Source organism: Notothenia rossii (assembly GCF_949606895.1).
Source record: "Notothenia rossii genome assembly, chromosome: 8".
NCBI lineage: Eukaryota > Metazoa > Chordata > Actinopteri > Perciformes > Nototheniidae > Notothenia > Notothenia rossii.
This window is the reverse complement of record NC_136906.1, coordinates 52,890,879-52,911,739: the sequence shown is the minus strand read 5'-3', so window position 1 is coordinate 52,911,739 and position 20,861 is coordinate 52,890,879. Positions and strand designations below refer to the sequence as shown.

Below are 20,861 nucleotides of genomic sequence, written 5' to 3'. Positions count from 1 at the left end.
CTAGTGACTGAAATATATAAAAGTTGAAGTGAAATAAGTAAGGCCAAAAATGAATTGCGTCTGAATATCTTTATTATTTTTACCACTTTTAATTATTTGTGGGCTCGCACATATACCAAAAAGACTAATGTACACTGCAATAAAGATAAAATGTTACAAGTGAAAAATTAACAAAAGAACCCTTTTTTATTTATCAAACAGTAAATTAATACAATCTTACACATTTGTGATTTGGAAAATGTTGTTATATTTACATGTTTCTTTGGAAAAATAATATTGTAAATGATGTACTTTGTAAATTATTTACATCATGCGAAACCATTTTAACCAGTTCAGCTGCATGACTTATGTCAAATTACAGATTTGGCCATTGAAATCCCTGATAGCGGCCTCCCGGTTCGGGGTAAGTCTTCCGTATCTCGGTTACTGCACATGCAGGCAGCGGGACTCTGATTTTTGGGCCGAGTACACCCCAGCACCAACGTACAAACTGTCGATAAGCTGTATATCGATGCTTCCTAATGAAAAAAAAGTATACAGATTATAAATATATTTGGAGAAAAATAAAATGTTATGTAGTACTATTATGTAGCAATGGTTACAAATTGGCTTATAACATGATATTTGTATTTTACTTGTACAAAATAAATATGAGGTTATACATGACTGCTTGACAGAATCATAGACCTCTTATATATTTCCTCACCTGTGTAGTTGTTTCTTTTCCCAAGCATACATTGAACTTGCATACACAGAAAAAATAAAAGCCAAGCTGTTTTTGACTGCTTGAAAGAGTTTAATGGTATCTTTAAAAGTGTACCATATCTGTAGCGACTAAAAGTATTATATGAAAGCAAAGCTGCAATAGGCAGTTGGGTCAATCAATATTTACTTACTGGTGTAGTGGGCCATCAACTGCTCTGTGTTGTTGTTTGTATTGAAGATACGCTATTTTCAGTGTCCAAACACTGAGACAGCCTTCTCTAAAGCCTGGGTGGCTAATAATGCACCTTGGTTTCTCGTCGGTGTCTTCTATCTGGCAGAGTCCTGCACGGGTCTGATTTTCAAGACCCGCTCCCGCCCCGCACCCGTGACGTGCAGTACCGAACCCGCCCCGCTACCCGCACATATTGCCAATTAGTTCCGCAACCCGACCCGACCCGCCGGCACATGATCCGCAACCCGACCCGAACCCGCATATAAGCAGTGACAACGTGCAATTATTAACACACGCAGTTGCATATTTGGCTCAAAAAGCCTGGGATGTTGTTTATTTTCTCCATCTAGGATGACACCAAAAGCCTCCCAGACGTTGGATTTCGCTCTTGAGGAAGAGTTATTGAAAATGCTGTATTCTCCGCTAGAGAGCTTCACCTCAGCGATTCAGAATGTGGTGCGCTCAGCAGCAGATAGATGCACTGCAGAGGTTATGATTATGCTCGGTACCGCGGAGGAGAGGTCTGAGGATTTAAACATTAAACTAAATTATTATTGTTTAAATATATTTATTATGCAACACCCGCAACCGGACCCGCATCATCTTTGTTTTACCCAGAAGCGAACCCGGAAAAAAGCGTTTGAAAAAATACCGCCTGCAAATCACCTTTTTTGCGGGTCACCCGTCGGGTACCCGCGGATACCTGACCCGATGCAGGACTCTGCTATCTGGTCAGTAGGTTGCAAACTGTCTATTTGTTCCATCACCTGCCAGATCTCTCTGCAGCATACACATTCATCTGCAGTGGGCATGCTTTCACAGCATTGACATGTACACCTGAATATTGTACATAACATTAAAAAACAAAACAATATCTGCCGGACGTGTGAGGAACAGATGACAAATTAAGATCGACATTTAGTGCAGGTCAAATTAAATAAAACAGAATTTACCATTCAGTATTGCCGACTCGAGTCTCGCCGGCTGCGGAATCCGCTTCTCTTTCACAAGTTTCTGCCTCGTTGTTCGATTGCTGGGCAGGAGGCTCGTACTTATAAGGCAAGATGCCTTGAAGTGAAAGGCTAGCTGGTTCACTACTTCTGTAACTGAATCCAGATAACCCACCGAATCTGAGCTTGAATGATCGCTGTCGCTGTCGCTGTCTGAAGTTATCGCGTTGCTTGCCATTTGGACTGATTTGATCAAATGGCAATGTTTGCCACGTGTGACGTCACCGCTCGTTCGGGAGTGATCGGGGGCGTACTCGGCAAACTTCGGAACCAACATCGGTTTTTAACGTATATGTCATTTAATTATGACGAAACTTTAAACATTTTTATTTATTTTCATTCTGGTGATATCTAAACTACATGTTAAAAAACACCTGTGTTAGATGCATTACATGGCCTTTAAGATAAGATAAGATGTTACTTTATTGATTGAACATTTTAGTTTAGAATGTGCTGTCCCACGGTAATTCAGAAGGCTCACAGGTCACATTCCGACCATTATTTAAAACAATAGGTGCTTTCACACCGTCTACAGCAGTGGTCGCCAACCAGTCGATCGCGATTGACCGGTCGATCGCGAGTGTGGTGCGGGTAGATCGCGGACCGTTAAAAAAAAAGTAACAAAAGAAAGAAAAATTAAATTAAAATAATAATGTTTGAAAAATACGTTTTTAGATGTAAACCTATCATCCACCACCCCGTTAGCAGGTGCCACTTGATTGACGTATATTTGAGACACCTCAATAATATAATACATTAACCGTGCTTTACGTGAACCACATCATGACACGAGAGATGACGGCAGGACTGTAATTTCCCGTGTTCAGTGAACGCAACAGAGGCAACACACCAGACCAATCAGAGAGTTGCATGGAAATACACGTGTGCTTGTGTCATTCAAGCTCGGCTCTGTGTGTGTGTGGCGATAGCGCATTTAGTGTGATAGAGAGGGAGAGAGGGAGTGAGGGAGAGAGGGAGTGAGGGAGAGAGAGGGACCGGTGCTAGCGGGGACCGTGATGTTAGCATCTGGCTAGCTAGCTGCACTAACGGACATAAGGAGCTGTTTCCACAACAAGCTGGAGGAGAGTCCTCTCCTGTCAGACTGAGGGGCTCAGGTGAGCTAAAGGACTCTTGAGTGTTTAGAACAGTTTTGTCACAAATTATTCAAAATATTATTTCCGCGGCACACCTTCATATGATCATTATAGTTATACAAACAAAATAGTTATTCAATACAAATGAAAAACAGGTATGAAATAGCCTACTATATGGCAGTAAAAGAAGAATACAGTTTAATGTGATTTGTAAAATATCCATAAAGAAAAAGAAAATCTGTTTACAGTTCTGTTTCATATGGGTGCTGTGAGAGGTATCCATAGATCTCTTCATGTTGCTCTCAAAGTGCACCAGATTGATGCTTTCAACTTCAATATTTTAAAAAAAATCTTCCCGGGGGAGCATCCCCCCGGACCCCCCTTGAGAAGGTGAGGTCCGCCCCCCAATAGCACTTTACCCCTGCCTATATGCCGTGAGCTGATTATGGAACCTTCATTGTAACAGTAATTCAGATGCAATTAGCCTATATAAAAGGCCTCAAATTGGAAGCATTGTATGGGCCGTCTTTTTCACTCAATTCTGCAATAGGTAGATCTCGCCTTTCACCTAGGCCGAGGTCGGTGATCTTGGGCTTAAAAAGGTTGGTGACCACTGGTCTACAGTTTGATTTGTATAGAGGGAGTTCTGTCAGTTTTCGAATTACCCATTTGCTTTCGGGGAGCCCTATTTTTCAGAGCACATCCTGCTACTAAATATGTCACACGCACGCTCTGTTGACTGGCGCAGCAGCGTGGATGCGATCAATTGCTATAAAAACACTCTTCTACTAATACAGACGGTGTCACTATGCCGGCGGATGTGGCCGTTTTTGAAGCCTCTTCAGGCTCCGCATCGGCAGGACTCTCCCTAGGTGTGGAGCTGTCAAGCTCGACCCTAACGCCGCTTACAGCCGGCCAACTAAAAGTTGTTTTCCGTTCACGTTGTCATTTTTAGACTCCTTCGCTTCTTTGCTTTTGAATCCAAAAGCTGTGACGCTTGGCTGTTTTCGTTTTGCCATATTATTTATTACAAAGCCAGAGTTAAAAAAATATCAATATGAACATTTCAAATACCGCGCTGGCATCACCGCCATAACCATAGCAACGTAAGTAAGAATGCAGCGCCGCCACGTACAGATGGCAACACCCAAACATATTCACAAATATAAAACAAATATTCAGAAACTGTAATGAACAATAACTATTATTTATTTCAAGAATTGTTATTTACAGAAACTCAACATTTCTAATCTGTGTGACACAAATATGCACGATTGTTTTGGGCTCCCCCTATTTATCTCAAAGTCAGGCTTCAGGGGAGCTCCCTCCCTCTTCGGGGGAGCCAGGCTCCTCCTAGCTCCCCCCCATTTCGAACAGTGTCTGTGGCTGAATGGCCAGCGATTAGGTGCGGCGCATTTATCATAGGTTATCAGAGCTAACTGCCTGCCGTCAGATTTCATTTAAAAAACAGATCTGATTTTAAGACTATTTCTGCGCTCATAAAGAATGATAAGAATATAATAATGCGTATTGAACTGGTTTCATTAATTAGTGAGCTTATTTAACACTAAAACCACCAATCGGGTCAATTTGTGTGATGTGTGTTGTGTGTGTGCAATGTAACTTTTTTTCAATAAAATATTAAAGTCTCCCAGTCCGTGACTTTTCCTGAAAGTGTGTTATGTAGCACCCTATGTTGTTAAAAATGGCATTCTAATAGCGGGATTTGACGGGTTTAGGTAGGCCTACACAAAAACCTCTGGTGGTTCTAGTGTTAAGGTAATTAGGTACAGTAGAAGCCCTTTTTTTTATCAGTAACGAATTTAGCAGTTGAACATAAAAGTCAACTAACTGAGGGTCACTTGCAATGACCGTGTTGTGTCTAATTGTAAGCTTGTCACTCAGAGTAACCTACAATTAATTTAGCTGCTGGAGAAGAAAGATCAAGGGGGGAGGGGGGAGAGAGCTGTGGTTGATGGGCCATTAGTTGTGTAAATACACAGCTGAGAGCTGCCGTTTCATTCAGACTGTTTAAAAAACGGTAACAACGGACTATTTTTCTTAGCGGATGCATTATTCACCCACGGAACTATGGGTTGGGGTATTGTTCCGCACGGACATTAGTGAGTTGACCGGACTTCCTGTTTCCCCCGGTCTTATCTTCCCGGGCTGAAAGCTGTTTACATGTTGTTCTGATGTTAAATAAAAGTCTAGCTTGTACCTTCGATACCCCGCCTCCGACTCCCGTCTCTCGGCACTACATTGGTGACCCCGACATAAGTCTCGTAGAAGGATCCGAGACTGAACCGAGCATGGCAAATAACGCCGTTTTTTTCAAACTGCCGGAGTTTTGGGATACATCTGCGGCTGCATGGTTCGCACAGGCGGAGGCTCAGTTCGCCCTCCGCGGAGTAACTGATGACGCATCACGCTATTTCCACGTCGTTTCGGCACTGGGAAGCTCCACTGCGACCCGGACGGTGGGCTTTATTACATCTCCCCCTGCCCAGGATAAATATGCAGCGTTCAAGGCTTTCCTGCTAAAGACTTTCGAGCTGTCTCGGTCGGAACGGGCCCGACGCCTGCTCGCTATTCATAGCCTGGGAGACAGCAAGCCTTCTGACCACATGGAAATGATGCTCAACCTGCTAGGTACGGAAGAACCCAATTTTTTGTTCATAGAACTGTTTCTTCGGCACATGCCGCCGCATGTTCAGACAGCGCTCGCTAACACGGCTATTACTGAGCCACGCGCTTTAGCCGAAGAAGCTGACCGGTTCTTCCTGGCCACCCAGCGTTTTACCCCTGAGGTGCTGGCCCCGACACGCAGCGCCTCCTTCCCTGGTAGAGGCATGCCACCTCGCAGAAGCTCCAGGGCCGACATCAGCGACTCCAGCCCTGGCCTGTGTCAGTACCATGCACGCTATGGGGCGAAAGCGAGGATGTGCCGTCCCCCCTGCACCTACAAGGAAACGGGAAACGCCAAGGCCTGCGCTCGATAGTGGCCGCGAGCGTGGGCACATCCAACCGGCTGCTGTTCATCAGGGACACCCTCTCTGGTCGCAGACTCCTTTGTGACACAGGAGCCCAGCGGAGCGTCCTGCCGGCTACGGTGGAGGACGCCGCCGGTGGGGGCCACGGCCCACCTTTGACGTCCGCTAACGACACCCCTATCCGCACCTATGGCACAAAGACAGTGGACCTGTGTTTTGAGGGTCAGCGATTTAAGTGGGATTTCATCACGGCTGATATCTCCTTCGCCCTCCTTGGCGCAGACTTCCTGTGCGCTCACGGACTGCTGGTGGACGTCAAGAACAGCCGCCTGGTGGACGCACTGACGTTTGCCTCGTTCGCATGTACCCGCGGCGAGGCGTCATTCAGCGGGCTCTCCAGCTCACTCTCACAGGGTGACAAGTTCCAGCACCTTCTCAGTGAGTTTCCCGACTTGACGCAGCCCACCTTTTCCGCTGCCACTACCAAACACAGGGTAGAGCACCACATTGACACTGAAGGCCCCCCAGTCTATGCTAGGGCCCGGCGGCTCAACCCTGACATGCTGTCGGTCGCCAAGTCGGAGTTCGACAGCATGGAGCGTCTGGGCATCATCCGCCGCTCGGACAGCCCTTGGGCTTCGCCGCTCCACATGGTCCCTAAATCAGCCGGTGGCTGGCGACCGTGTGGTGACTACCGCCGCCTTAACGACGCCACTACGCCAGACCGCTACCCGGTCCCTCACATCCAGGACTTCTCTTCACACCTGGCGGGCAAGCTGGTTTTCTCCAAGGTGGATCTGGTGCGGGGCTACCATCAGGTTCCGGTGCACCCCTCAGACGTCCCCAAAACTGCGGTGATTACGCCGTTCGGGCTTTTCGAGTTCCTGCGTATGCCGTTTGGACTTAAGAACGCAGCTCAGTCCTTTCAGCGGCTGATGGATTCGGCGCTCAGAGACATGCCATTCATTTTCGTCTATTTAGACGACATCCTTGTCGCCAGCTCCTCCTCTGAAGAGCACCAGGCACATCTCCGTGTCCTTTTTGCGAGGCTCAGCCAACACGGCCTGATTATCAACCCGGCAAAGTGTCAGTTCGGGTTGTCCTCCATCCACTTCCTCGGGCATCTCATCAGCAAAGATGGAGCCGCCCCCCTCCCATCGAAAGTGGAGGCCGTGTCCGCCTTTCCACGACCGTCTACAGCTCGGGCGCTCCGAGAGTTCCTCGGGATGGTGACGTTTTATCACCGGTTCATCCGCCGGGCGGCCCACACCATGCGCCCGCTGTACGAGGCCCTCAAGGACAAGTCCCCCGGCCAGGCCATAGACTGGACGGCTGAAAGGGAAGCCGCTTTCGATGCCACCAAAGCCGCCCTGAGCGAAGCCGCCATGTTGGCTCACCCGTCACACAGGGCCTCCATCGCTATCACCACCGACGCGTCTGACTACGCTGTGGGCGCGGTGCATGAACAATGGGTCGACGGCGCCTGGCAACCGCTTGCCTTTTTCAGCCGCCAGTTGACTCCCAGGGAGCGCAAGTACAGCGCTTTCGACAGGGAACTCCTTACAGGGAACTCTATTTGGCTGTTCGCCACTTCCGTTTCCTGCTGGGAGGCCGGGAGTTTGCGGCGTTCGTGGATCACAAGCCACTTACTTTCTGCATGTCCAAGGTGGCCGAGCCGTGGTCCGCCCGACAGCAACGCCAGCTTTCGTACATCTCCGAGTACACCACGGACATACGACACATCGCTGGCAAGGCTAACGTGGTCGCGGACTGCCTCTCCAGAGCGGTCATCGGAGCTGTGCAGCTGGGCCTCGATTACCTCCGCATGGGCGCTGACCAGGCCTCTGACCACGGGGTCCAGACCCTCAAGGCCTCGGTCACGGGATTGCGACTGGAGGAGATCACGGTCGGTGACTCGGGCGCAAAGCTGTGGTGTGACATCTCCACGGGCCAGCCTCGACCGCTAGTCCCTACGGACTGGCGCCGACCCGTTTTTGAGGCGGTTCACAATCTTTCCCACCCCGGTAGGAAACCGTCCGTGAAGTTGGTGTCGCAGAAGTTCGTGTGGCAGGGGCTTAAGAAGGACGTGAAGTCCTGGGTCGACGCATGCGTGGCTTGTCAACGGGCTAAAGTCCACCGCCATACTAGGGCCCCTTTTGAACTGTTTGCGGTTCCTGAGAGGAGGTTTGACCATGTCAATGTCGACCTCGTAGGTCCGCTTCCCCCCTCTCACGGTTTCACCTACCTGTTTACGATGGTGGACAGGACGACCCGCTGGCCCGAGGCCGTTCCCCTCACCTCGACGTCAGCTTCCGACGTCGCCCGCGCTTTCATCGGCACGTGGGTGGCGCGCTTCGGGACCCCGTCTGACCTCTCCTCTGACCGCGGTTCTCAGTTCACCTCGGAGCTGTGGAACGCTGTTGCTGTGGGTTTGGGGGTCAAGCTGCACCGCACCACCGCATATCACCCCCAGGCTAACGGATTGTGTGAGCGGTTTCACCGATCCATGAAGGCGTCACTGCGTGCCGGATTGACAGACGGCAACTGGGTGGATAAGCTCCCGTGGGTTATGCTCGGCCTCAGGTGTGCCCCCAAGGAAGAACTGCAGTCCTCGTCGGCGGAGCTCGTCTATGGCCAGACGCTACGGGTCCCCGGGGAATTCATTCCCACCGCCACTGTGCCCTGGTCTGCAGCCGGGCAGCGCTCCTCCCTGCTGGAGACCGCCGGGACATTCACGCCCGTCCCCACGTCGCAGCACAGCAACCCAGCTTTCCGGGTGTCCCCCGGATTACGGTCGGCGGATTTCGTTTTTATTCGCCACGACGCTCACCGCGGTCCCCTGCGCCCCCCTTACGACGGTCCGTTCAGGGTCATACGTCACGGGGACAAGAGCCTGGTGGTGGACGTTGGTGGCAGGCCTGAGACTGTGTCTGTTGATCGGATTAAGCCTGCTCACGTGGACGTTTCCAGGCCGTTGGAGTTGGCTCTGCCCCCACGTCGGGGCCGCCCTCCCATGTCCCGCCCCCCACCCCCTGTGGGGATGCCCTCGCCCTCGTTGGCGCCCCTGCCCCTGCCCTCGCCTGCGGCCCCGCCCTCCTCAGCCCCTGTGGTCCGTACGCGCCGGGGTCGGGCGGTACTTCCTCCCAGGCGCGAGGGTTTTGACTATGGGTGAATTCTGGGGGGGCTTGTGTGGTGATTGACATTATTCACCCACGGAACTATGGGTTGGGGTATTGTTCCGCACCGACATTAGTGAGTTGACCGGACTTCCTGTTTCCCCCGGTCTTATCTTCCCGGGCTGAAAGCTGTTTACATGTTGTTCTGATGTTAAATAAAAGTCTAGCTTGTACCTTCGATACCCCGCCTCCGACTCCCGTCTCTCGGCACTACAACATACAACTATTTTTTAAATCAATAAAAACATTTTCTAAATCCACAAAAGCATTTCAATTAATACTGGGAGTCATGTCGTTACTTTGTTGAGAATGTGGCCGTGTAATAAGCGGGATAATTTGCAACGACTTGTTCCTTATGAGGAAAATAGTACCCGTCATGCAGATCAGGATCCCTCCGCCACGCTTTGGGATCCTGATCTGCGGACGAGGCTCCATTAAAATATAAATATTTTTAGTGAATTACTGAGTTTAGGCACGCTTTTGGATCCTGATCTGCCGACGAGGCTCCATTAAAATATAAATATTTTTAGTGAATTACTGAGTTTAGGCACGTTAATAAAGTTTTAATGAAGTTGAATACAGTATATTCATATGTGTCAGTGATTTCATGTCAATTCGGCGAACATAAACATAAATGATCGTGGTGAAGATGATGATTAAATTAGGATTAAAAATCGAGAGCCGGGCTGCATTTCCTCCTGTTCGTTTTTTTGACTAAACAACATTATTTTGTTAAATAACAACATGGTGATGTTTTGTAAATGATTACATGTCTCTTATTTAGCACAGAGTATGATATCCGTGACATATGGATCTTAACAAAGTTCCGCTATACATCGAGCGTACTGTATCTGACTTTATTTCACATGAGCTCCAGTGTGGAACCCCACTGCACCCCCTGGTGGATCAATGATCCATTGCAGCTGGCTTCATTATAATTACATTTATCTATCACGGGGGCGGTCTCAAGTCAAACTGGAGGTTTTCCCTTGAGCGAGGGCAGATCACGTACCAATCATGGCCCTCGCGTTTCAAACTGTCTGAAATGAATCGCTACATCTGTACGTCCATTTATATATACAGTCTATGGTCACATCACATGAACGTGCCGGGCGGCGCGGTCCCGTGGGTTAGATGCTTGTTTATAATGCAGAGGGAAATAACTCTCAGAATTACGTTATTAGCACATTTTTACAACTTGAGGAACGAATGTTTTTAATAAGGGCTATATAAGTGTTCATACTGGGTAGTTTAGTTAGTTTAAAAACAATTATCCAACGATTTACAGACCACTCTTTCCCCATGTAAGTCAATGGGAAAAAGTGTTTCCGGGCCTGGCAACCAAACAGAAGTGTAGTACCGCCGTTTGGCCACCACAAATATTTTCATCTGAGTCCGGCGCACTTCCTGGGGGCTTGGGTGGGCCTTCCCTGATAAATCAAATGCCCGCCCAGAGACGTGTCTGCCGCCGGGTCTGGGTAAGACTGCAATTTTATTGAAAATGGGATCTTACTAAGAGAGAACAATTCAATATTTAAATGATAAAATTACATTTTTTGGGTGTCCTTTTGTTGAACTGTCTGTTTAAAATTAATCGAAGCATCAGACAAAAAATGCTTTTGAAAATAATATTATATTTTTGATTTAGGTCAAAATATAATATTTGTAAACCTGAAGAGTCAGTGCCAGTGCCTCACCAGCCATGAACCTCACTGCACGTCACTGCAGATGTATAGACTAGGGCCGGGACTTTAACGCGTTAATTAAGATTAATTAATTACACAAAAATTAACGCATTTTAATCGCACTTATTTTTGCAGCGCGGAACCTTTCTCACTGGATGAGTTTCAGGGGTACCGATTATACTGGAGCACCAACTAACGTTCATTACTTCAGACAACAACAAACCACAGTGAACAATAGTCAAACATGAACGAAGAAGCTGATGAGACCGCTTTGGTTGGCCCCGTGGATGGGACATTTTGTTTTAAAAAACGGACGGATGGAAGCGTCAATAAGAGCACGGTTGTTTGCAAATTATGCAAAAAGGAATTCGCATATCACCGCAGCACATCAAGCCTCAAGTATCACCTCAATGCAAAACATATAGCAGCTAGCGTGGAAGCTAGCGTGGACGTTAGCCCGACTCGGAGTACAAGGACCCACACCCAATTCGCGTTGATCAAACAGTGGCCTATGCAACAGAGAGATTTTATTTTTCATCAGGATATTGGAAGAATAGGAGGGATTGAGGTCAATCACTGGCACTTTTTTATTTTATTTTAAATGGTATACTTTATGTTGAACTATTTATTACATTGTTGGTGCAACTGGCACTTTATGTTGAACTGTTTATTGTTTTGGCCAAGGTTATTGAGAGAGTTGGACTGAAATTGATTAGATTTTTTAAATCAACTGTTGGTAAATCAACAAAGTCTGTTATGGCCTCTGAAGCAACAGAGAGATGTTTTCTAATAGTCAGGGTTTCCAATGTTCTGAATGTACTTGAAAGTATTGTGTTTTACTTAAAAAACTAAGTGTTATAGTTTACAGAAGGTCTACCTACCTTTAGGCTACCTGAATCTCTGAAATGTACTATATTCCTAAATATGCTATTGCTACACTTTAGGGCAAAAATTGCACTTTTCTGTTGGTCTTGGTTGAGTACCACCTTGAAAAAAATAAACAATGTTTTGTTGCTTAAGCTTATGTATTAAGTCATTATTCAATGGTATACTAAAATTCTCAGGTCAAATATTTATATGGGATTAAAAATGCGATTAATTTCGATTAATTAATAACAAAGCCTGTAATTAATTAGATTAATTTTTTTAATCGAGTCCCGGCCCTAATATAGACATCTAAGTTTTTTGTTCCCCACCACTTTTGTACATATAAAAACGCCACTGTGCCTGTCGAATAAAATATTCAATCGTGATTAATCGCATGATGTCCAGTTAATCGCGATTAATCGCAAATGAATTGCACATTTTGTATCTGTTCTAAACCTTAGAGGACTATTTTCAAGTTTGTAATACTCTTATCAACATATGAGTGGACAAATATGCTTTATACAAATGTTTCTTTATTATCATTGGAAAAATTACAAATATTCTCCTGAATATTCTCAACACAACAACCTGGAATCTCTCTCTCTCTCTCTCTCTCTCTCTCTCTCTCTCTCTCTCTCTCTCTCTCTCTCTCTCTCTCTCTCTCTCTCTCTCTCTCTCTCTCTCTCTCCCCCTCTCTCTCCCTCCCTCTCCCTCCCAACCCTGTCTACTTCTCTGCACTGAGCCAGTTGCTCAAACAGACAAGCCTGTTTACAGTTGTCGGCGAAATGCCGCTCCTCTGTCTTCATAACAGTCAAAGTATGAGACTGAAGTTCCCACTGTGGGTCAAAAGAATGCGCTGTGATGTGCAGTAGACACGTTGGATGCGATCCGAATTATCTCACACAGCCCCTCGTACTCCACAATGTTAATTGTCCTGCAAGCTGTAGCCACCCATTTAGCTATCGCTGTTGAAAGCTTGCTGCTCGTAGACGCCGTTTCCAGGCGTCTCCCCGGAAAACTTTCAAGCGTGGTCTGCCGCAAGCAAGCGACTGTCAGCATCAGCTGTGTGCTTGGCTTGCTGTTTAAAACACCTTTTTTGTATCCATATCTCTCCCTACAATCTCCCACCATCCAACTAATAACAACAACAACAACAACAACAACAACAACGTCAAGCCTTTGGGCTCTGAAAGAGGTGGGCCGAGGACAAATACACATGCATTAATCGCACGTTAAAATAATTAGTGGCATTAAAAAAAATTGCGTTGACACGTTAACTTGACAACCCTCATTTTAAAGCCTCTAATGGTCTTGGGCCTAGCAATTTATCGGCTTTGCTTTTAACCTATGAGCCCTCTAGAACCCTCAGGTGAGGCGTCTTTTTATTATAACAGTCGAGGGCAGACTTTTATCATTTAGCTTTCAACTGATTTGTAATTGATTCTTATTTTATTGTAAATGTATTCTTATTTTACTGTAATTGTAATTTTTGTACATGTGTATATACTGTATATGAGCTGGTATTAAGTGTTCTTTTTAATCACAAAACTATGTGTTACTCGGGTTATTAACCGGAAAGACGAGAAATTATTGTTTTTATTTTTAAATGATCTATGTGTTTGGGTTTTGAAGAAACTTTGAGTTACCTTTGTGTTTGAAAATGCTTTATAAATAAAGTTTGATTTTATTTTATTTGATATAGGGACTGACATGGCCCATGAGAGCAGGTCACTAGAGATCAAAGTGTATGCCAATCGAGGTTAGCTGTTTTTTTGGGGCAAGCTCCAAAGACTTGTATTCGCATTACTGGAAAGAAGAGGCAAAGAGCCCCTAAGAACATAACAGAGGATCAGGAGGTTCATTGGAAGGCCACCTGGAGAAAAGGTATGCTCTGATCCTCCATGGCTGGGTCACCTGGGCAAGTTTTGTCAGATGTTGACAGACTCCAAACACCCAATGACCCCAGATTTCATCACTGAACATGTATTCAGGAGTATTGAAAAGATGTCTTTTAGCAATCGAGTGAGAAATCTATAGAAATAAAGCCCTTGCCATGTTTTCATTTCCCTCCTAGTTCCAGAAGAAGCTCTGTCCTGAAAGTGCTGTCTGAAGGAAAGGTCAGAAAATTCATCTGCATGCATCCCCTGGGGACCATGAATATCGCCAGTTAGAACTTAGACCCAAAAATGGTCACTGCAGTCATGTTGCAACAAAAATATGTTTAACTAAACTCCATTCAACCTGTTGAAGAAACCTAACTGATCTCTAAAGACTTAATAGAGCACCACACCATCATTATCAACAGCAGCACAGCCACAGGTCGACTGAGGTTAAGCACTCGGTGCTGATGGACTGTGACTCGGAGCCTTGCTTTAGCCTGGCACGTCCCCCCCCCCATCACACTGGCCCTGTCAGAGGGTTCAATGGTGCGCCGGCTCCCTGTCAGTCTCAAAGCTCCGGGCTTCCTAAAGACCGGCTATTGTATCGACCCCCCCGAAATAAACAAAGTCTCTTCTCATCTGACCGCCACACCACAGAGAGGCTTTCTGCTGCACAAGAGAGGTGCAGCACAGTGAGGACAATGGACAAAAAGACAGAAGGGAAAACGATCCAATGAGACACAAGCTCAGATACTGGTATACAGTGAAGGTAGGGGGGGAACAGGATCTGTGACAGGACATTTTTAATCCCAGAATACTCAGGAAAAGTGACAACGTTCCCTAAAATTCAAAAGTTACTGAGAAAAGGTATAAGCAGTATTCCAGTTCAGTGCAGAAAAATAGTTGGCAATGTTCCTTTACTCGAGTATTCATCTTCTGTGCAGCCTTTTAAATAATTTGGAGATGCTTATGTGCTCAGATCCACTTTCTCTAAATCCCTTTGGAACTGCAAGTGTTTGTGATTGTTGCACATTAATGAATTACAGCTGTATCTTTCAGTCATCCTCACGCGCTTCACCGAAAAGATTGCTTCTATTTAAATATAATATAACTGATCTACATAACCTGAGTAATGGCTCACATATCGCTCATGTTTGTGTGTGACTCTACGATGAGTCTGTGTTACACACAAGTGGCTCAAAACAGACAGGGGTTGTTGACACAGCAATTTTGATATTACAGTTAGCACGTCCAGATTAAAACGTCTTCTTCATTCTTTGTTCAAGAAGTTTTTTACTGGAACTGAATTATCTGTAAAAGTTTTTTTCTGTCCAAATTGAAAAGCACTATTAAAGGTGGGGTAGGTAAGTTTGAGAAACCGGCTCGAGATACACTTTTTGTTATATTCCATGGAATGCTCTTAACATCCCAATAGCAATGAATCTCTGAAGTGCTTTGACAAAAAATACATTAAAAAATGTCATCTGTGGAAGGCGTAGTACTGTAAAAAGCAAGACCAATCATCTGAGCCCGCCCTCCTAAAATAACTGGATGGCCTACCTGCCTGTCAGCCTTACATCTGTGCCCTCATTGGTCATGTGCACGTTCGTGCGTGTTGGAGGAGGGGCTCTGTAAGGAAGTGGCAGATTTTTTCCGGCTGTGTATTTTTTAATTCTAGCGCACTCCAGCTGGTTTCTCCAAAATGACCTACCCCACCTTTAACTGTTTGACTATTTAACTTAAACTTTGGCTTTGTTGTCCCCAAGGTGAAATCTCCAGCCAGTTCAAACATAGAATGCTGAAGGCGTAGGCACGGACCACGTTACAGTAAACAAGATAAATTAGGTAAATCCGGTAATCCGTTAATGACAACAATAAGAAAGCTATCACCAAATACCTAATTAATCAGCAGTTATATTAAAGTTATAGTTAACAGTTTGGTTCCGAGAGATAATAATGATTATTCCCCCCTGGGATGCATTATTTAGATTGTATTTAAGTTTTTTTTTTTTAAACCAATATTGACATGCAAATACATCCATTACTTGAGGGTAAATAAAAAAACAAAGGGATCACTTGATTGATCTTCGATTGAGTTAAATTGCATTGTATGTCGCACAAATAATACAAGACAGCGTGATCTGATTGGTTACGTATAACCACTAAATCTGGCTAAACTGACACAGGGAACAAAGTACAATCTCCAACCCCCAATTTATAACACAGGTTTTCTGATATATATATATATAAACAACAATGAGATAAACATTTAACTTCTGCTGTATAATCAGTTAATGCGTGAATGAAGTGCTCATTTAATGACATCCTTACCCCGAGCTGGTGATCGGCTTTTGTTGGCAACCATCCTGTTCTTCAGTCGATTCATGAAGACTTTGCAGCGGAAGATCACCAGATTCATGGTGCAAGCTTCTGCAAGATCAAGGTGAACATATTACAACTGGTCACATGAACTTCATCTCTCGCAAACCTTTACACTGACAAACTCCAACGTTGGCAATGTACTTTTTGTATTGATTAGTTGGGTAAATAACCAACAGGTACATTAAAAACAATTGTTAGTTTAGAACTTATTTTGTATTTGTCCATTTATACACTGAAAAAACTGAAATGTTGACTTTAATTGAATGTTGTATGTCAACAGATTTCACATAACTGTATTAGGTTAGTTGAAAGCAATAAAATCAAGCTGAACCAACCTAACACAGTTATGTGAAACTGTTGACATAATACATTTAATTAAAATCAACATTTCAGTTTTTTCAGTGCATGAACTACATGTAATGCAAACCTCTACGCTGAAAAAAATGAAACGTTGACTTTAATTTAATGTATTATGTCACCAGATTTCACACATCTATATTAGGTTGGTTCAACTTGATATTATTGCGTTCAATGAACCTAATACAGGTTTTCAGAGGTTTTATCAGTGTACATTTATATATTTTTCAGTCTACCTGCTGTGAGTTTGGGTTGGCAGTTGATGAACTCTGTCTGTCTGGGAGGAACGTAACTCTTCCTCCTGGACTGCAAGGTTCTGGGTGCAGGGACAGGTGAGGCGACGCTGGGCACCTCGAGGGGGGCGCTATGACTCCTCTGGCGGACCACTTTTCCCAGACTTCCTACTTTTCCTTCCCAGTAGGTCTTGCAGGCATGGTACAGGATCTGGACGAAGAGACACTTCTCTGCTGAGGAGCTGGCCACCCATTGGTCCACAGCCCCGTCAAACACAAGGTCAAACTCCGGGCAGTCCTGGGGGAGCAGGAGACAGGCCGGAGAACGCATTTAGGAGACATTAATCATATATATCCTACTGCTGTTAATAGCAGAATGTTGGATAGGGCTGACCTTGTTGGGGTTGATGCCGTTGACCTGGCGGAGCTTCTCCACCGTCCACTGGGTCCTCTTTGTGAAGGTGGAGGAGCCACCAAACTGCTTCACCTTTGTAATGAGGAGCTGATGTGGCCTTGTGTTGGTCACTAGGTAAACAGATCATATGCAAAATATGCTTTAATATCAATAGTTTTAAATGAACAACCAGTTTGAATTTTAGCTGCAGAAGACACTGAAAATAACCTTACATAACGTCTTAACCTTGACTCATTTATAATTATTGGATTGGGAATAAATGCTGAATCCAAGCAGCAGAACATATATGAACATAAGAAATGTAGCAACCCTAGAATACTAAAAGCCTCACATAAGCCTGCAGAAATTCAGTAATGTCAATACATTGGAATCTTTTAGGACCTTCAACTCGTTCAGGGTTCTTACCACTGATATAAAAATCACAAAATGCAGGCACTAGTTGGTGCTGGCAGAGAACTATTGAAAAATCATATGTACTATTACAAAATATTCTGTAATCTATAATTTCTCTACTTCTCCTAAAGGCTTCGATTTCTACCGTTGTACCGTTTGATAATCGTTCTTGAGAACAATTACAACTAACTCTTGTTTTACCTATTCCCATCTTTGATATTGTTACTCACATTTTTAGTGTTATTTGTATTATAATTATTACCCTTGTGTGAACTCTTATCTGTCCTATCCTGTGTGTTACTCTTGTTGCTTAAAACATCTTTATCTTCCATTTCCACTGACAGTTGTACCCCTGCTCTCTTCCGGCTCTTTACCCTCCTAAACAATGGCTCTGCTGTGACCTGTGACGCACCGCTCAACAATTAATCTGCTCAGAGCCAAAAACAACAGTGTTTAGCTTTCACAAAAACAGGCTAAGTTTGCAAAAGTAAGGCTATAAGAAACAACTACAGTGTAAATGTGGATGCATGTTGAATCCACAAACTTACTAAAGTTGCTAAGGTGGTAACACGAATGAAGGATGGTTTGTGGTCTGTTTTTATCACCTACTGCTAACAAACTATCCATGAGTTTTGAACATGAGAATGGCCCAAAGTTTTCAACAGTGGGGTCCCTTTGTGGCATGTTATATGAATTCCTGTCCCTTGATCCTTTGTCTTTATCCAAAAGTAGTAGTATACAAGTTATCAATATGAGTTCTGTTGTGATCTAAAAGGCCTTGGGCAGCAAAAGGACCTCCAAAACAACAACAGACTGGTGATAGTATTAAGTATTGCAAAAAAAGAAGCAGGTAGTATTACAAATATGAAATTGTAAAATAGTATGCATTGCACATAAAAGAAATTTAGCCTCTTGGATGACTCCGTAATGTCCATTAATGTGCCTTGTCCCTAATAAATAAACACACACAAATATAAATAGATAAATAAATAAGAATTGTGTTATTGCACCTCAGTGTTACAGTCTTGGTGACGTGGTGACTGAAGTGATCAATAATGCACAGACTATGAATGTTAAGATAGTTTCCATTAAATGAAGAATGTCTTGAGTCAGATTGAACCTGAAACACAGATGAACGTGTTGTAGTCCCCTCCGGCTCCAGTGGGCAGGAACGACATCCTCTTCCTCTTCCTCCTCGACACCTCCACCGCAACCAACATCCGCTCATCCCGAGGGATGAAGAGCTCTTTGTTGATGGCAGACTGAACGCTCATTGTAGTCCTGAGACCTGCACAGGGATGGGTGTGACTGTGCTACAGTACGGAGTGTGTGTACGAGCAAAACACTGCAAGATGCTCCAAAATAAGAGCTGTTTTCTTTTGAAAAAGCTCTGAGAAGAAATCGCCCGATCAGAGGAACCTGACCTCCTGATCAGAGCCTTTACAATAAAGAAAGAAGTAATTAATTTTTCTTTAAGGACAGGACATTATGTCAAGCTAATATTGACTATAATACAACAGCATACAGCACAACAAATGTGTGTGTTATTTTTACAAAGGTTTACTTTGATTCTTCAAAAGCTATTTTTCTATTAATATCTTTACGTGACCGAACACAACATGAAATGGAAGACAATAAGCTTTAACAAGGAGTGAGATGGTATGAATAATACATTTGTCAATAAATATGTCATGGGTGTGTTTTTGGTTCTTCAATGTATTATCTGAAATGTTGAAGGGATACGATTGACACTGTTTGTGTCTTTGTTCTATTATGATTATTATTAATAATGTAATTTTTTGGATGAAATGGTTCTGTCATCTAATCAACCTAACTCATGTTGTACTCATACTCATACGTACATGCAAGAGGCATGTACGTATAAATAAGAATAATAAAATAGTGTTTGAAAAAAAGTATGTGTCAGTGTAGACAACATCACTTACAATACAATAGATTAAATAAATGCATTTCGTCCAGTGCTGAAATTATTTTTTTATTGTTTCTTTTTGTAAAGGGACGAAAAAAGAACAAGTTTATTCTCAATCAAAAAGAACAGCAATTATTTTGCTACAGCCTTACTCTGTTTCTGTAACAGTAAGCTGAATGACTTTGTGATTTTGATCAGAGAAAACAGGAAAATAAATCCTCTGGGGCAGTGTGCAGTGACCTCCAACCACCGTGCAGAGGAGAGATAAAGGTCCAAATAGTGGATTTTAAAGTTTAAAATAAGTCTAACAAATAATTAGTTGACTGTTGATGTCATTTTATTCCTGTTTAAGTAGTTTGCTGCATCAGGCCACACATGATGGATCCTAAGAGCCAGAGGAGCTCTCTGTATAAATGGTTACTCATCATATCACAAAAACATCAGTGGCAATCTACTCACTGAAAAAACTGAAACATTGATTTGAATTAAATGTATTATGTCAACATATTTCACATAACTGTATAAGGTTAGTTGAAAGCAATAATATTAACTTGAACTTTGTAATATTATTGCTTTTAACTAATACAGTTATGTGAAATCTGTTGAGATAATAATTAATTCAAGTCAACATTTCAGGGTATTGTATTGATTAGTTGGGTAAATAACCAACCGATAAATCCAAAACAATTCTTAGTTTACCACTTCTTTTGAATTCATCCATATATATACAGTATACTATGTATTCTTGGTTCTACAGGTGGAGAGAGATTTGTCCTACCTGTTGCTGTCCGGCTCTTCTGACTCCTGTATCTCTGGAACAGACTGTCCTGTTAGTTTAGATAAGAGTTAGTAGCCTGTTCAATTAGTGAAATATTTCCCAGGATTCTGTCACGAACGTATCACAGCACACCAAGCGGCGTGCCTTGCTGTAAAGGCACAAATCATCCTCAGTCCATCCCATTTCAAGAGTTTGACGTGCACGTGGTTAAAGGCTGGAAGACAGAGAACAGAAGGCGGCTGTCTCTAAAACTGAGGGGCGGGGGGGGGGGGAGTCCAATTCGTGATCCAAATTGTTCATTGTCTCAGACTTTATCTTGAAATTATCACATAAATAAATCACAATTGCCCCTGCTCGAGATATGACCTGCAATAACTTCTTTCCTCTCAGAAAGACACAGGAAGAAGTAACATGTCAGTATCAGGCTCAGCTATAACATTTAATAAATAAGGTAAATTGCGTATTATTATTATTTATTTGTTGTATTAATTGCATTTTATTATTTAATGTCTGATTAAAGGTGGGTTATGTAATCTATTTCAGAAATACTTTTTGTTATATTCAATGGAATGCTCTTAACATCCCGATAGCAATGAATATATTAAATGCTTTGACAAAAAATCCATAAAAAAATGTCATCTGTGGAAGCCTTAGTATACTGCAAAAAGCACGACCAATCATTTTAGCCGGCCCGGCTAAAATAACTGGATGGCCTACCTGCCTGTCAGCCT

The 20,861-nt window shown here is 43.8% G+C and overlaps 1 protein-coding gene across 1 annotated transcript in view; it reads right to left on the bottom strand.

The window, feature by feature from the left end:
* stxbp6l (syntaxin binding protein 6 (amisyn), like) overlaps nt 1-20,303 on the bottom strand; it is a 36,543-nt gene extending 16,240 nt beyond the window's left edge. Inside the window, exons 1-5 of the mRNA XM_079646993.1 lie at nt 20,131-20,303; nt 18,543-18,710; nt 17,009-17,139; nt 16,618-16,912; nt 15,974-16,072 (exon numbers count right to left, since the gene is read on the bottom strand). Coding sequence (XP_079503119.1) covers nt 15,974-16,072; nt 16,618-16,912; nt 17,009-17,139; nt 18,543-18,696 — 679 coding nt within the window. The 5' untranslated portion in view covers nt 18,697-18,710; nt 20,131-20,303. The remainder of the gene's footprint in view (nt 1-15,973; nt 16,073-16,617; nt 16,913-17,008; nt 17,140-18,542; nt 18,711-20,130) is intronic.
* Nucleotides 20,304-20,861: the final 558 nt, after the last annotated feature.